This window comes from Chelonia mydas, chromosome 27 (genome assembly GCF_015237465.2).
Source record: "Chelonia mydas isolate rCheMyd1 chromosome 27, rCheMyd1.pri.v2, whole genome shotgun sequence".
NCBI lineage: Eukaryota > Metazoa > Chordata > Testudines > Cheloniidae > Chelonia > Chelonia mydas.
Window position 1 is genome coordinate 1,393,339 of NC_057860.1, and position 18,684 is coordinate 1,412,022.

The 18,684-nt window shown below is 43.2% G+C and overlaps 1 protein-coding gene across 6 annotated transcripts in view; it reads right to left on the reverse strand.

Annotated features, from left to right (window-relative positions):
* Positions 1-18,684, reverse strand: part of MYO1D (myosin ID) — a 356,514-nt gene that overhangs the window by 250,858 nt on the left and 86,972 nt on the right. For all 6 annotated transcript variants that reach the window (XM_037887148.2, XM_043536697.1, XM_043536696.1 and 3 more), the window contains exons 2-5: positions 8,635-8,843; positions 7,045-7,138; positions 3,199-3,364; positions 928-981 (exon numbers count right to left, since the gene is read on the reverse strand). In XM_037887148.2, the coding sequence (XP_037743076.1) occupies positions 928-981; positions 3,199-3,364; positions 7,045-7,138; positions 8,635-8,843 (523 nt within the window). The remainder of the gene's footprint in view (positions 1-927; positions 982-3,198; positions 3,365-7,044; positions 7,139-8,634; positions 8,844-18,684) is intronic.

Sequence of the window (18,684 nt, forward strand, 5' to 3'; positions counted from 1 at the left end):
TGCATGGTTAGGCATGACCACAACTTTCTATTTCCATTACTAATATGCAAACAGCCTTGGCACCTGAAGCCAGTAAGCATCATGCAGTGAATTTTCCAGTCACAGGGAAAGGCTGTGTAAGCATTGTGGCTATCATATACACAGTCTCCACCATTACAGAGCCAAAAACACCTTCCAGGTGGTTGCCTTTAAGGCTGTTAAAGCAACAATCTTGAAAAGAAGTCAAAACCTCTGCACAGGGGCATCATCATACAGATGTTTTCAGGCAAGCATGCAGGACCAAACACATGTAATTTCCCCAATGGAAACATCTTCAAATTGCCACATGTTGGAAATAAAGTGCCGTATATACCATGGTGGCAAATATCAGAAACTGTGCTGAACAAAGTAAGGCAGGTATGTTGATCATTTTCTTCACAAAGAGGTATAATGAGGGGCATCTTCTTCCCCAGAAGAGCCTACACAGAGGCATCAGCCTACCACAAACAATACTGAAGGCACTTAAGTAAAAATATTAAGTTAAGATATGAATGTACCCAATGCCATGAAACTAGCTCAATCCAAATTACAGAAGCCTCATGAGAAAAGAGGACATTAGTTTTACTGCTAATGAAGTACTAATCCAAAGTCCAGGTATAGTACCATATGCTCAGAAGTACTACTAAGTTTACAAATGTGTTAATAAATAGGAGGATGAGGAGGAATATTCCACCTTTCCATGGCCCCCTCTCCAAAATTAGGCATCTTCAGCCAACCTAGAAATGGTTGAAAAAACAGAAAACTGGCCCCGAGTGTGATAACACAAAACACCCCTTTACAAAAAGCATGCAAGAGGGACTGTGTTAATTGCTTTGCCTCGCCTCTATGTCCCCTGAGTAGAGGAATGAGCCAACTAATTTCCATGTGTTTGAGTAGGCAAACACTAACCTGATAAAAAGAGTGAAAGCTTCGTTCTCCTGGCTGCTGCACAATCACTCGGGACTGGGGGGGAGATACAAAGACATATATTTTTAGACACTAGTAGTGTGCTTAAATATTTTACTTAAGTCTGCCAATGCAATAATTCACTATCATTACCAAAATTCTTCTTGCACTTTTTACCCTACAAATGTATTACTGATCACTACTAGCTGTGTATGACACAAGGCAGTCCCTGTCCCATGGAGTGTACAGCCCAGTCATACACAGATTATTCAATTATACAAACAATAGGATATTTTTAAAAATGACTCCCCTGTGGTGACCATGGTAATTGCTTACATGCAAAACTCACATAAGAAACTATTTTGTGCATCTAATAGGAAATAGGGAACAGCACCACTTGATCACCAGCAAGTGCTCCAGGGTCCACAGTTAGGGAACTCTTGTGGTAAACTCTTCTGCTAACATACCAGAACAGAAAAGGAGTACTTGTGGCACCTTAGAGACTAACCCATTTATTTGAGCATAAGCTTTCGTGAGCTACAGCTCACTTCATCGGATGCATACCAGAACAGGTAAAGCAGTGGCAAGTTATGCTTCACTTTTAACCCAAGACCAATGCTGGCAGGAGCAAGAGGCATTCAGATCTTCACTGAATCTTAGTCCCACAGTGTAAGATTTAGGGGAATTCTTGTTAACTACAGTGGAACTTCACATTCACAATAGTGACTCAGAACCATTGCCAACTACAGAATTTTGCAAAATAATGAGTAAGTTAAGCCAGGAGTCACTGATACCACATGACAAAACGTATAATTTGGCCGTGTCTACATTTACCGGGGGCTCGACGCACAGTCATCAATGCATCAGCGTTTGATTTAGCGAGTCTAGTGAAGACCCGCTAAATCGACCGCAGATCACTCTCCCATCGACTCCTGTACTCCACCTAAACGAGAAGCGCAAGGGGAGTCGACAGGAGAGCATCTCCAGTCGACATCGCATAGTGTGGACCCCGCGATAAGTAGATCTAAGTACGTCGACTTCAGCTACGTTATTCACGTAGCTGAAGTTGCGTAACTTAGATCCATCTCTCCCTGTAGTATAGACCAGGCCTTTGAATAGCATAATGTAGTTTTGTTTAAATCCTTAACTATCTGGTGAAGCGCAGAATATTTTGTAACAATAATGTCTTAGTAATAAAAGCTCACTACAGAGCCATCTTTTGCTATTAAATCCTTGCTGAGAAGTAGAGTGAAACAACTAGGTTTCCTGTGAGAATTACCAGGTTAGTGGATTAGCAAAAAGTCAGTGAGAATTAGTGAGGTGGTTGTTGTAAATATAACGATTTGTATGATCATGCAAGGTTAGCTGACTTAAGATCAGACCTCTATATGCAGCAATGGAAAATCATTGCCTGCCCTCATCACCCAATTGGGCTAACATTAAAGCCTCAGAATAACATTTTTTTTTTTTTTTTTAACAGAAACAGGAACTTAGCATAGTGCAGTCAAACACATTTTATAAAAAGCCTTATGAGTTCAAGCCATTACAGTTGCAAACAATATTTTCCCTTAGTGTGTCACTAGGGTCATAGCAGTACATATTAAACACTAAACACAACAAAATGTTTATTCTGGAACTAGGTTTCAGAGAAATAAAGACAGAAGTTCAAAAATGTTGCCAGATGCTGTCAAATCTGTACAGTCTAAAATGACATGAAAGACATTGTTTCCATCACTCTCCTGGAATATGTAATAAAAGTTAACAGATGATCATGTAAAGCTATGGCATCAGTTCAATGCAATATTTCTAAAACCACATCACCACTACTTGCAGACACACAGAAATCTTCATAACTTTTGCTTGACCAGTGAGACTTCAGTGCAAGAATGTCTGTGGGAAGCAATTTTACACATGGTAAATTAATATCAGATTTTATTCTGGGTATAAAGCACAGACAAAACATTCTGAAACCTTTCTATTTATCCCCCGAGTTCTATGATGGGATGAGCTCTGAAAACAATGGTTTCAAGGTGTTTGTGCTGCAACAAATTGGTTGCGGTGCTTTGACAGTTTCTTAATTTTAGTAACCATACCTTTATTGACTCTGGGGGGAAAAATTACGGTCTAGTTCTGAAGTGACAGTCATTCTATGATGGATATTCAATAAACTATCTGAAGTGAGTTCAGGAGACATTTAAAATGGCAAATACTATGTTTTACAAATAATCATACATGGGAAGACAGCCTAGCACGTTACAGACAAACTCAGCTTACCTTTTCAAGCAAGTAATTATTGATATGTCCACCTATCGGGTCTCCTTTGAAATCAAAGTTGATATCCATGTATTTTCCAAATCTGCTGGAGTTGTCGTTACGGTTGGTTTTGGCATTGCCGAAGGCCTCTAACACACAGTTGGATTTCAACAACATGTTCTTCACTCTAGTACAGATAAGCAGAAAAGGCAAGAGAACAGCACAAGTGTAGGTAGTGTGTTCCTAGATATCTAGGGCAATCTTTTTCCAGACATAAATCATGCTTTTCAGAGGGCTTTAGTAACAGCAGGGTTATATTCTACAAGAAGATTCAAATGTGTCCTGATTCATAGATTCCCAGGGAGCACTGTGATCATCTAGTCTGACCTCCCGTATAACACAGGCCAGAAAACTTTTCCAAAATAATTCTTAAAGCAGATCTTTACAAAAAAAGATCCAATCTTGATTAAAAATTGTCAAGGATGGAGAACAGACCAGGACCCTTGGTAAATTTTTTCCAATGGTTAATTACTTTCACCGTTAACAATTTACATCTTATTTCCACTCTGAATTTACCTAGCTTCAACTTCCAGCCATTGGATCTTGTTATACCTCTCTCTGATAGATTGAATAGCGCATTATTAAATATTTGTTCCCTAGGTAGATACTTACACACTGTAATCAAGTTGCCCCTTAGCCTTCTTTTTGTTAAGCTAAATAAATTTAAAGAATCATAGAATAGAATATTAGGGTTGGAAGAGACCTCAGGAGGTCATCTACTCCAATCCCCTGCTCAAAGCACAACAAGCCAGGCCTTAAAAAGCCCTAAGGATGGAGATTCCACCACCTCCCTAAGTAACGCATTCCAGTGCTTCACCACCCTCCCAGTGAAACAGTGTTTTCTAATATCCAACCTAGAACTCCCCCACTGCAACTTGAGACCATTGCTTCTTGTTCTGTCATCTGCCACCACTGAGAACAGCCTAGCTCCATCCTCCTTGGAACCCCCCTTCAGGTAGTTGAAGGCTGCTATCAAATCCCCCCTCACTCTTCTCTTCTACAGACTAAATAACCCCAGTTCCCTTAGCCTCTCCTCTTAAGTCATGTGTCCCAGCCCCCTAATCGTTTTCATTGTCCTCCGCTGGACTCTCTCCAGTTTGTCCACATCCCTTCTGTAGTGGGGGGACAAAAACTGGACACAATACTCCAGGTGTGGCCTCACCAGTGCCGAATAGAAGGGAATAATCACTTCCCTTGATCTGCTGGCAATGCTCCTACTAATACAGCCCAATATGCCGTTAGCCTTCTTGGCAACAAACGCACACTCCTGAGTCATATCCACCTTCTCGTCCACTGTAATCCCCAGGTCCTTTTCTGTAGAACTGCCGCTTAGCCAGTCAGTCCTCAGCCTGTAGTTGTGCATGGAATTCTTCCTTACTAAGTGCAGAACTCTGCACTTGTCCTTGATGAACCTCGTCAGATTTCTTTTGGGCCAATCCTCCAATTTCTCTGGGCCCCATCCATACTCTCCAGCATATCTACCTCTTTCCCCAGCTTCGTGTCATCTGCAAACTTGCTGAGGGTGCAATCCATCCCATCATCCAGATCATTAATAAAGATGTTGAACAAAATCGGCCCCAGGACCAACCCCTGGGGCACTCTGCTTGATAGCGGCTGCCAACTAGACATCAAGCCGTTGATCACTAACCTTTGAGCCCGACAAACTAGCCAGCTTTCTATCCGCCTTATAGTCCATTCATCCAATCCATATTTTTTTAACTTGCTGGCAAGAATACCGTGGAAGACCATATCAAAAGCTTTGCTAAAGTCAAATTACATCCACAGCTTTCCCCATATCCACAGAGCCAGTTATCTCATCATAGAAGACAATCAGGTTGGTCAGGCATGACTTGCCCTTGGTGAACCCATGTGGACTGTTCCTGATCACCTTCCTCTCCTCCACGTGCTTCAAAATGGATTCCCTGAGGACCTGCTCCATGATTTTGCTGGGGAGTGAAGTGAGGCTGTAGTTCCCTGGGTTCTCTTTCTTCCCTTTTTAAAATATGGGCACTATATTTGCCTTTTTCCAATCATCCAGGACCTCCCCCGATCACCACAAATTTTCAAAGATAATGGCCAATGACTTTGCAATCACATCAGCCAACTCCCTCAGCATCCTTGGATGCATTAGAGCTGGACCCATGGACTTGTGCATGGCCAGCTTTTCTAAACAGTCCTTTCACCACTGAGGGCTGATCACCTCCTCCCCATGCTGTGTTGCCCAGTGCAGCAGTCTGGGAGCTGACCTCATCTGGGAAGACTGAGGCAAAGAAAAGCATTGAGTACTTCAGCTTTTTCCACATCATCTGCCACTTTGTTACCTCCGCATTCAGTAAGGGTCCCACACTTTCCCTGAACAACTTCTTTTTGCTAGCATACCTGTAGAAATCCTTCTTGTCACCCTTCACATACCTTGCTAGCTGCAACTCCAATTGTGCCTTGGCTTTCCTGATTACACCCCTGCATGCTCTAGAAATATTTTTCTAGTCATCTGTCCAAATTTCTACTTCTTGTAAGCTTCCTTTTTTAGTTTAAGCTTACCAAAGATTTCACTGTTAAGCCAAGCTGGTCGCCTGCCATATTTGCTATTCTTTCTGCACTTTGGGATGGTTTGTTCCTGAGCCCTCAATAAGGCTTCTTTAAAATACAGCCAGTTGTATTTTACAAAGAACTCAATGTATCTCTATAAGGCAGGTTTTCTAACCCTTCAGTCATTCTTGTAGTTCTTCTCTGAACCCTCTCCAATTTTTCCAACATCCTTGAATTGTGGACACCAGAACTGAACACAGTATTCCAGCAGTGGTCACATCAGCACCCAGTAAAATAACCTCTCCACTCCTACTTGAGATTTCCATATCTATGCACCCCAGGACTGTTATCTGTTTTGGCCACAGCATTACACTGGGATCTCATGTTCAGTTGATTATCCAGTATGACCCCGAAATCTTTTCCAGAGCCATTGCTTACCAGGGTAGAGTTCCCCATCCTGTAAGTATGGCCCAAATTCTTTGATCCTAGATGTATAAATTTAAATTTAGCTGCATTCAAACACATTGTATTACATAACTTATTCCCTGTAACCAGGAATCTACTTTAGACAGATAATATGTATAGGTGGTACACTGGAAAATCAGCTGGGAACTTTTGCTAACAATCCCTAGACATGAATGGGGAGCTGGAGAGTGAGCATTTTCATTGGAAAGCCTTTGGTTGTAGAATTTACTTCCTTGGTTAGTCTGTCTAAATTTGAGTCTGCACCCCTGAAATACTCATCTAGTTTCTCTCTCAGTTTCCTGTACGGTGGGCAAGTTGTTCGAGAGTTAGTTCCAAGGTGGGAGTTTAATTTTCTTTGTCAGTATGCCATGTTCATTTATTTAAAGACTTTTATACTTTTACTCAGTATGCCTGATAGGCATGAACATGAAATGCTGGACTAAAATTAGAGTGTATTGCTTCTGTTCAACATCCCATTTGTCATGAACTGAATGTACAAGTACATTTAGTTCCATGAAGTGTGTCTGATACCTCAGCAGAAACTTAATTTCAGGGCATTGTTTACAATTTAGAAGTGCAAAGTCTTGAGTTATACTCCCAACACTTCTAGCCAATTATCTGTTAGCAATTTATCTATGTTTCAAAATTTTCCCTAAGTCCAAAACTTTACCTGCAGGAAAGGATGAACTGATATGAAAACTTCATGCAATTATAAAGTAGAAGAAAAGAAGATAGGTATATCAAGAGTGCCCAGTATCATGGTATCAGGATACAAAGCTATTTTCCCCCCATAAGTTTCTGTAAAGCCCTTACCTTTCAACCTCTGCTCTCTGACTAGGATTGGTGATGGCTGCTATGTACTGCATAATGTATTTACTGGCCTCAGTTTTCCCAGCCCCACTCTCACCTGAGGACACAAACAGCAAAGTAGTACCATAAGCAAAGAAGAGATTTAAAAAAATCAAGATACTGTAAGTCATTGATCATTGCAATCATGTCATTCTGCTTTGATGGCTTCTCTACGTTTTCTTATTTATTTGAGATATGAGGTGTTTTTGATACCAATGTAACCTTGCCTGACTGCCATTACTATGCTAACTTAAAACCAGTAACGAATAAAAGATTTCACAGGTTTGTAACGCCAAGCAGGCAGAGGATCAGAAGGGATATTGTTAGAGGGAAAAGGTTGGCATGCAGTGGCTTGCTGGCAGCAATGCTGTGAACTGTAATACAAGAGACTACTGTTCAGCAGCTATCTTGGGTCTCTTGCTCCGCAGGCTGCCAGAGCATAGGGATACCATGGAAACTACGTGCCAGGATCTGAATGGCAACAGTTCCCTCTATGAGCATCTCCCCCACTGTTTAGAGTCATGGCAAGCAATTAGCTTTGGCCATCAAAACAGAAGACAAAACACTAACCGAAGTCATCTAAGGTGGAAGGGAGTCCTCAAAGAAAGGACAGGACTGAATGCTACAGGCTTTTTCCAGAAACCATTCTTCAACCAGACTGCGGGTGTTATAAGGAAGGGACTCATATTCAAGTTACCACCACACAACAACATTACTCCTGGGGGAATTCTGCGGCACTGTGCATGTGCAAAATTCACAGATTACTTTGCTTCCCCTGCATCCGGACCCTCATCCCTGCACCCAGATCAGCTCCGCTGAGACTCCCACACCCAGATCCCCCCTGTGGAGCCCTAAACACCTTAACCTGAACCCCCCTGCAGAGTACATTGCCCCTGCACTCAGAACCCTCCCAACAAGCTCCTATGCATCCAGATCCCTCCTGCACTCGGACCCCACACTGAGCCGCTCACATCCAGATTGCTCCAGACAGAACCCTCTCACCCCACACATGGATTCCCCCCACACTAAGCCCCTCCACACTTGGATCCTGCCAGGCTGAGCCTGTCTGCCCACACCTGGTGCACATGTGGGAGAAGGTCAGGGTCCTGGGGTGTTTCTGGGACAGACCCAGCCCTTGGGCTGTATCAGGGTCTGGTGCAGCCTCACCCCACCTCCAGGCAGCTAGTGGCCTGTGCTCCCCACTGCCATGCCAGAACCTCTACATACATTCACTGACAAATAAAATTTGCAGAATTTTAAAATAGTGTGTGCAGAATTTTTCTTTTTGGCACAGAACTTTTAATTTTTTGGAGCAGAATTCCTTCATGGAGTATAATATGGATCAATAATTAGTTTAATCTACAAGTTCTTGAATTAGACAATTGTATTTGAATGATATAGATGCAGGCTCATACGCAAATTAAAGTTTTGAACATAGTGAAATTCTCCCTTTAGCAAATGTAACATTAGACAAATTGTTCTGCTTCCTTCCTTGAGTTTCACAAGGAGGGTCAACTAGTCCTCAGGTAGTGAGGAGAGGCTTTTCCACCTTACCTGATATTACAATGCAGGTATCTTTTGATCGTCTCTTCATGGCCTTGTAAGCAGCGTCAGCAATTGCAAAGAGATGAGGGGGCCTCTCATATAACTCCCGTCCTTTGTACTGCTCAATCATGTCACGACCATAAATGTTCAAGTTTTTGTAAGGGTTCACAGAAACCACCACTTCACCAATAAATGTGTAGATCCGTCCCTTATCAAACCTGCCCAGGGAGAGCCGAAGGGGAAGGTAAGTCAAATGTAATAAATCAGAATTTGTATTCTGCATCCAAGTTGTCCATTTGATTATACCAGTCATTTGATACAAATATTTTTCACTTTTTTACAATATAATAAAATACTACTAAGGAAAAGCTTTCTATTCAGCATACACGGTACGTCAATGTGTCATTTTAGGTATTCATGTAACAGGACTATGAATCAAGACTGATTTTGAATCAAATGCTACTTACAGAAATTACCACCACTGGTGTTTCACCTAAAAATGTTTGATACAGATTTGCCTGCTGAGTATTACTGCAAAACTTTATGACAAAGTAGGTGAGGTAATATCTTTCACTGGACCCACTTCTGTTTGTGAAATGGACAAGCTTTCAAACTTAATAGGTGACCTGAAGAAGAGTTCTGTGAAGCTCAAAAGCTAGTCCCTTCCGCCAACAGAAGTGGGTCCAACAAAAGATATTACTTAACCTACCTTGTCTCTCTCATATTTTGGGACCAACGTGGTTACAGCAATACTGCAAACATAAGCTTAGGACCACAGATTACATTACAATGCATCCAATGAAGTGAGCTGTAGCTCACGAAAGCTTATGCTCAAATAAATTTGTTAGTCTCTAAGGTGCCATAAGTACTCCTTTTCTTTTTGCAAATACAGACTAACACAGCTGCTACTCTGAAACCAAAGATTACACTTTGTTCCACATACATACCCAACCAGCCTTTCAACATGCATTTCAGACATTTCTATTACAGTTCGTGATCTACAAAGGCACAGAATTTGCTGTAGACATTATTTTACTCAGGCTGGAGTAAATTTTAAATCACTGCTTGAATTCAATAGAGCAAAGATGTATAAAAAACACTGGAGTTTCTAATCCACCTGCCTAAATAAACCAGATTTAGAAGGAGAGGTTTGCTTTCAAATGATAAGTTCTGAGGATCTTAGACACTGCATGGCCCAGCAAGATGCACAGAAATCTGGGAGCCAGAACTAGAGCTCTGGTGACATTTACAGGGTGGAAAGTTGTAAGACAGTGAATTAACCTACAATTCAGGGGGGAAAAATCCAACTTTCAACCCTAGTGATTGTTTCCATTCAAAAGGAGCTCTTCACAGTAAGGAGCCCAGAGTGGAACTACAGCCCCAATGTTTAAGTGAAGTTTGAAAACTATCAAGTCCCAGACGAGTATACAAAAGGAGATAGCTACGACTAACATTAACCAATCAACCCTCAGCGGCACCAGTCCTCCTTGTGGAGAGATGAATAAAAGTAGTCTGGAGTTTCTACACAGCCATTTTTAAGAAGGGGGTCTCAACCTTTTTCTTTCTGAGCCCCCCCAACACACTCTAACAACTCCACGGCCCACCTGTGTCACAACAACTGGTTTTCCGCATATAAAAGGGGTAGAAAGCAGGGCAATTTAGGGGCCCCTGCAAAGCTACATTGCTCAGGTTTCAGCTGTAGCCCCGGGTGGCGGGGGTCAGAGCCCCAGACTGCAGCCCCGTGCAGTGGGGCTTTGGCTTTCTGCCCTGGCCCCAGAAAGTCTAATGCTGGCTGCTTGGAGGACCCCCTGAAACCTGCCCCCAGCCCCTGATGGAGAACCACTGTATTGTGTAGCAGTATGCAATTTGTGTTATGACTAACATTAGATGGCATCATAACACTTTTATAAGAAGCAAAGCAAGAGATTTCAGGATTGTCCATTAACTAAAGCACAGCTCTGAGATTTCTCTCTTAAAATGCATTGTCATATCTTTACCACAAAGCAGAAATCTGATTGTTTTTCCACTGCTTATGAATGGAATATAGTAGCTATTACAGTGCACACACTGCGTCAGTCCTTGAGCTGGAGTCTTGGTGGGTTTACAGTCTTCAGTTTTGCTGCACATCCGTTAAAGTATGTGATTCAGCAGATTGGTTTCTAAAAAGCTCAGCTTGCATCATTAAATGTATGGTCTTGGTCATGCCAGGACAACTGAGTTAGAATCACAGAATCATAGAACATCAGGGTTGGAAGGGACCTCAGGAGGTCATTAGTCCAACCCCCTGCTCAAAGCAGGACCAATCCCCAACTAAATAAACCCAGCCAGGGCTTTGTCAAGCCGGACCTTAAAAACCTCAAAGGAACGAGATTCCACCACCTCCCTACGTAACCCATTCCAGTGCTCCACCACCCTCCTAGTGAAATAGTTTTTCCTAATATCCACCCTAGACCTCCCTCACTGCAACTTGAGACCATTACTCCTCGTTCTGTCATCTGCTACCACGGAGAACAGTCTAGATCCATCCTCTTTGGAACCCTGATCAGGTAGTTGAAAGCAGCTATCAATTCCCCCCTCATTCTTCTCTTCTGCAGACTAAACAATCCCAGTTCCCTCAGCCTCTCCCCATAAGTCATGTGTTCCAGCCCCCTAATCATTTTTGTTGCTCTCCGCTGGACTCTTTCCAATTTTTCCACATCCTTCTTGTAGTGTGGAGCCCAAAACTGGACACAGTACTCCAGATGAGGCCTCACCAATGTCGAACAGAGGGGAATGATCACGTCCCTCGATCTGCTGGCAATGCTCCCACTTATACAGCCCAAAATGCCGTCAGCCTTCTTGGCAACAAGGGCACACTGTTGATGCATATCCAGCTTCTGGTCCACTGTAACCCCTAGGTCCTTTTCTGCAGAACTGCTGCCTAGCCGCTCGGTCCCTAGTGTGTAGTAGTCCATGGGATTCTTCCGTCGTAAGTGCAGGACTCTGCACTTGTCCTTGTTGAACCTCATCGGATTTCTTTTAGCCCAATCCTCTAGTTTGTCTAGGTCTCTCTGTATCCTATCCCTACCCTCCACATATCTACCACTCCTCCTAGTTTAGTGTTATCTGCAAACTTGCTGAGGGTGCAGTCCACGCTATCCTCCAGATCATTAATGAAAATATTGAACAAAAACGGCCCCAGGAATGACCCCTGAAGATGGTTGAACATGTTCCCAATCAGTATCCTCCTCATTAGGGAGCTAAAAATCCAAAGCAATGTTTTTCAGCTCATACCTACACTTATTTTTTTTTCCTTTGGTGGGGGAACAGAGAGAACTTTGAAGGCAACTCAAAATTAAGGATTTTCCTGAAAAATGAATACTTTTAAATTAGCAGTAAGACTGAAATATATTGGCTTCCACACAATTATTGTGACAGAAACAACTGATTACACACAAAAAAGAAACTTGGAGGGCAGCTATGATACTAAACAACAGTTTCGAGTGTGGGTCCCATCACCAACTCTTAAAATGCCAATTTACCTGCAAAGAACCAAGAAGGAAGCATCGCTTCTCCCCACCCCCCACGGTAATTGTAATTGGACTCAATCCTGGCGGTTTCCAATTCCTAACTTTACTTTGTACAAATACGTGAAGTTTGGAGGGATGATTTTGGGCAGAAACCCAAACTATTTAACACTTTTGAAGCTAATAATTGTCAGCAGGGGTGTTTCAGATTTGTTTTATCAAAACTTCCAGTTGAAAAGCAGGCTTCTGAAGCAGATCAGTAGATTTTGTTTAGAAGGGGGACAAAAACATTAAAATGTCAAGGAATGTAACTTAAACTCTCTGTCCAGCTACTGAAAGTTACATAATTCATAACTTGAAGATGAGGTCAAAGTATTGGGTGTTGTGGAGATAAAAAACTCAGGACGTTGGTCAACAGGGATGGCTCTTTTGCTTTTGAAAAGACCCTGGTAGTTCTTCCCTGAATCTTATGGCTGCCCCTCTCAGAGCATGTGCACACGGGCTAAGTTAAAGAATCTTCTAGCATTTTTTTTTTCCATTCAATAGTTCCTTCCATACTTACACAGTCGTGACTTTTTGGAAGCAGGGAATCCATGGGAAGCAGAGTATATTCTCTATTACCCTGCTGATCTTTTCTGGGAGGTATACCAATTGGATCCGTGTCTTTCTAGAGCCATTACTCTGGGATTTTGCAGCAGTTCCTTTCGCTCATCCTCCCTCTCCCAATATAATTTGATTTCCTTCTTCACAGCAGCTGAGGATTTTGTACTTTGCCCGGTGTCTACGAAGCCCAGAGGCAGTGGCAGATTAATGCACGGCACCATGGGGCCACAGCTAATTTGGGGGTTCCAGAAGCGCTGGAATCTGTGTAGAATTACGGAGGGCCATTAGCACCAGAACTGTGGCCCCACCCCTGCTCCTCCTCTTTCCCCTGGGGCCCCACCCACTGCTCCTCCTTCCCTGCCCCCCCCGAGGCCCCACCCTATCCCCGCCCCCACAAAGCACACCACCCAGGGCAGGTGGAGGGCCTGGGCCTCCCCACAGTGGCCCAGGCTCCCTGAGCGGCTCTTAGGGGTCTCGGGGAAGAGAGGAGGAGCAGGACCCTGTGGTGGGTGAGGCCTAAGGCCCACCTTAGCCTCCCCACACTGGGAAGAAGCTGGTACCACCAGCAGGGGCTGCACTTTACAGGAGAGAAGATGATCATCTTATCAGCTTCCCTGCCGCCACTGCTCCGCACCTGCCCGAGGCCGGGGGGGGCGGCATGCAGAGTCACAATGCCCCCTTCCCTCCCCAATTTCTCAGGATGCCTCCGGTGCAGATGCCCAGCAGTGAGGAGACAGCACTCCTTCAGCAGCAGCACTCTCCCTGTGTCCCTGCAGCCCAGGGGAGGAAGGAAGCAGCTGGCGACCAGCTGAACTCCTTCCCCCACCACATGGGACTGCTTCGTCTTCCCCGCTGTTGGAGTCCCAGTGCTGCTGCCTGCTTTGCATACCATCCCTCGGGGGGAGTCAGGGAGCGGAGGCAGAGGCAATGCATGGGACTCCAGCAGCAGGGAAGGCGAAAAAGCAGCTTGATATGGCAGAGGAGCAGCTCAGCAAGCAGCCAGTGCCTAGCACAATGGGGTCCTGGTCCACGACTGAGATTCCCAGGGGCTATGATAATACAGACAGCCGCCCTGCTGCTTCCTCCCTCCCCAGACTGCACAGACAGACACGGTGGGAGCACCGTTGCCAAGGGGAGTGCTGTCTCCTCACTACTAGGTGTCTGCAACAGAAATGTCCTGAAAATTGGGGGGAAGGCACGTGACCCACCAGAACCTCTCATTTGTGTCCCCCACTAGCCACAGCTACATATCACCTCTGACAACGCCCATGTTAAAAAGTGGGCAGGCATGGCCCTCCTAGTTTTAAAACTGCGGGGGCATGCCCCCCACCAATTCTGGGGCCCCTAGGCCCCCTGGGTATAGGGGGCCCAAATGTTCTTTGTGCCCAGGACCCCAATAAATCTTCATCCGCCTCTGCCTAGAGGTATTCTCCATGTGCTCCAGTGAAGGGGCAGAAAATCAAAATAGTCAGCTACAAGGGAGCAGCTTGGTACAGGCAGATGACAGCCAACAATCTACTGATCTGCTTCAGAAGCCTCCCTCTCAGCTGGAAATTTAAACAGATCTGAAACACCCCTGCTGATAAAGCAATTGTCAATTTTTAAATTGTTAACATTGTAATACTTTGTCATAAAACAAATTCACACATTTATTATTTCCCAGGTGATCCCAGGACTGGATCAGCTCCCAGGGTACTGGATCAGATAGGTAGGGGTGGCACAGGAGGTGGACCTCCCTCAGGGCTCTAACAAGGAAATGCATGTCTCACCATAACAGATTTTACTTTAAGGGTATCTGAATTCATGGACCATGGATGTTTCTGTCCAAAGTTTAAGTTCTTAATACTTGTGTTAAAATTATACTAAGTACCGCACATAGTTGTGTTTAGATGTTCCTAAACTATGAGCTTCCCTTCCGCACCCCTCCTTGTTGATAAAGCTTCTTTTCAGACGACAGTGGAGTACTGCACTGCTGCAGGCCAAGAACAGCTATGGCTGTTTTTCTAGCTGCATTTCTTTGGTTGTGATTCTTCTTGGGTAAAGAAAAATAAGAACTTATGAAAGAGTAAAAAGTAGCCTAATGACTGCAGTCCAAACTGGAAGGTTCAAGCAACATGAGATTCCCTAATCCACTTTACTGCAAGGTTGCACAAAATACAGGTTCCAGATACATTCAAAACTTTATTACAAAGCTGGCAATGGGAAAGATACTCTGCCAACTGGATGCACATCAACACGTACATTATCTTAAATAATTCAATGCTGTATGTATAACACAGTAGCGGATTTTTCATTATTAAAAGCCAGCAGAATGGCATTTTTGTGAAGACAAACCACCGTCCATACCTGCATAAATGACACTCCCACAGGCATACCTTTTCCTGTAGATTTACATTACTTCCAGTAACAATAAGCTCCATTCTCACCTAAAAGATGCAGCATTTTTCTGCAGAGGTTATGTTTCCATAAAGATTAACTGCATCTATTATCTGCTTCACTATTTTCTAGGTCTAATATCCTGGGACCAACACAACTACAAGTACACTGCATATTTCCTGGGTTCTCAGTTTGCTACTTTGAGGTTTAAGATCCAGTAGCTATTAAGGGAAGTCATAATATTTAACTCTTGTGTAAATATTTTGCATAAGGATCAGGAATGCTGGGTCTGTTTTTTAAATTAAATCTTTATACCATTAAGAATTTGTACAAAGTAACAAAAAGAAAGATAGGAAGCGAATACAAACAGGTAAGCCAGAAAAACACTACCTAAATGGACAGAAACAAAAGTGTAGGAGAGAAGAGTGACAGGGAAGGGGGAGAGAAACCCTGTATACAGGATTCTATTACTACTCAGGATAAACATGCCTCTTCCCCATTAGTTTGACTATTTTGGTTCAAGTTCACCAAAACATTCAATAGTGTCCTTAATATAATGAAGAGAGTCCCGTAAATACCAGACACACAGAGTACATGTAAGGCTATTTTCACAGTCAGTATTCTGTGAGGTCCTTAGTCAGTACTTGAAAGGAAGGAAACTTTACAGGTTAGTGCATGGTAACTTTTTTATAAGTCAAAGTAACTTCTTTTCCCAAAGAACAGTGAAACCCATTACACACCCAAGAGACTAGCTGCACAGAAAGAGGCACTACAGAAATCAGAAAACTGCTGAGGTTCTTGATAATGGACCCACCACCAGAGTGCGCTAATGTTTAGCTCTCAGTAGTTGAAAGCTAGAATTCCTCCCACCTGACAAATGCTACAGTCAAAAATAAAACACTGTTCTTATTGAGGAAATGATGCAACTTCAAACACACTCAGTACAAACAAAGAAAAAGTTAGTTGGCAAGAGTTGGAACCCATATTTCAAAACATTTGCAGAATACAGGCTGTTAAAGAAAAGCATGCTACCATGCAACCCCCACTCCAAATGTGCCAGTTAAAACAGTAGTTATAAAGGGAATTTACAACACTGCTCCCCTGCACTGAAAATGAGTTGTCCATTCATGCTTAGCTGGGACCTCAAGCGATAACCTCACTCTGTAATATCACAGTTTATAAAACTCAGTTTACTTTCTGAGATAGTTAACATGAAGAATAACATGAACATACTGATTTTTCAGAGATAGATTGTTTTCTAGCTATTACACAAGAATTAAAATTTTCATTTATCAAAGATACGTTTTGTTAGCCTCTAAGAAAAGCATTCCAGAATAAAGTCACCTGACCACATCTTAAAAGAACTAGTAGGTGTAGACATTACTATCAGTTTCTATTTTGTCTGTGGGAGAAGGCTGTCTGCTGTGGGATCCATTCACTACTTATCTGGGCACTGAGTGTCTTATACAATGTTTTGTTTTACACACACACACACACACACACTTAAAAGTTAAACTGCTATTCCAAAAGTGCAGGACCCAATGCATCTATTCAGTCTTGTCCTTTCCTCCACCACACCAGAGACCACTTCAGAAATAGAGCAATTATCACTATATGAAGCTCCTCTTAAACCACCAGTGAAGATTTAATTTCAGTTTAATCTTAACAGTGCTTAAATGCTTTATAGTAAGGTTCCACAAATCAACGGTTTATAAAAGGCTAATAAATTACAGATGTTATAAGCACATTACAGATATGAGTAGTGTGTGTGCTAGAGATTGTTATCAACTGAGACGGGGTGCACTTGCCCCACACTGGACGAGGAAGGGTTAACCTCACATTGTGTGCTGAGGAAGCCATGCCCACTCAACTCTACTGGGCATGCTCCAAATGCACTAGTATAAAAAGGAGCAGCTCAGCTCAGTTGGGGCTGACTGCTGGTGAAGAAGGATGCAAGTTACAGGTTCCAGCTGAGGAGCAGCTGAAGCCAAAAGCCATGGGAGCTGGAGACACCGCAACCCAGGCAGATGCCAGGAGGCCCCACAGAGTCCATAGTCACTGGGGACAGCACATACTGGGGAACCTGGAGATGCCCAGACCACAGCAGCGGAAACCATGGTAGGAAGCAGTCCAGGGGAATTAGATAGTTGCCCAGTTAGTGACCCAGAACTTTGAGTCAGAGTGTTTTGGTTGGACCCCCACTGATGCAGTGGCAAGTGCTCATGCCACTACCAGGGCTCTGGACTGGGGCCTGGTGGAGAGAAAGGGCCTGGGCCCCCTATCTGGGCTGCCAGCACCCCTTTTTGTGTGTGGCAGCCCCCTTCCTTGACTGAGGCCACTTGGCCCCTAGGCCTCACTGCCCTGCTGACTAGGGCAAATCCATTGACTTTGGCTGCTAGGCCTTACAGCCCTGCTGACTGGAGCAAAGCTATTTACTTTGACCACTAGGCTTTACTGCCCTCCTAACAAGGATGAAGCCATTGACTCTGGCCACTAAGCCTTGCTACCTCGCACAAATACATTGACTTTGGCTAAAGAGGCATAAACATGGGCTGCTTACACCCTGCCCCTACACCCTAAGGGAGACAGGGTGCACTCACCCCACACTGGATGGGGTCCCCCCCAAACCTGTCACATAAGCATATCCGTATAAGATCTTATAGGTTGTTAAAAAGACTGAGCTGTTGTACTCTCATTTGACTTATTAAAAGATTAATCATTAACCCTTTATCAACAATAAATGGAACATTTAATATTAGTGTGATCAATTTATTTCCCCCTTTTTCCTTACCATCCATATGCATAGGAGGAAAGACAGCCCCCAAGATTAGGGTGCTAGTATGGGACTCAGGAGATCCAGGTTCAATTCCTTGGTCTGCCATAGACTTTCTGCGTGACCTTGGGCTTGGACACAAAGTCTCTGTGTCTCATGTCCCAATCTATACAAATGGGATAACAGTACCTTCATACCTCACATGAGGGGATATGAAAATAAATACATTTAAAAGATTGTGAGATAGTCAGACCCCATGATAATGGTGACAGATAACCGTAGATACAGATATGCACATTCCAGAGACCATTACTTTCACCACAGCAATCAGAGTAATCCCCACTAAATATCATACTTGGCTTGCAAAGGGAAAAATGCAAAAAAAAAAAAACCAACCCCAAAAAACACTTTAAACCATCAGGACCTTGCATTTTAGAAGCATGCACTAACACAGCAGTCATCTTACAGCATACACATGTAGTTTGACAGAAGTTCACTGAAAATAAGGGATTTTCTCTTTGCTGGGACAACTCAAACAAAGCTAGAAAATTTAGTTTTCATACAGAGTTTGAACACATCAAGTACTCTTAAGTGCTATGTATGGTTAGAGGAAGGATGTCTGTCGATGACTCTTAAAATTATTTTTCAAATACTTAAGCTCACACTAAACTGCACAGATTCAGTTTATTTTTTAAAACATGTTAGCTAAAACATTAAGTTTAAAACTCTACTGTAGACTGGGCAAGCTGTATGTTAACACAGGACAGATTAGGATGTTATCAGTAGAGAAACCTGATTTAT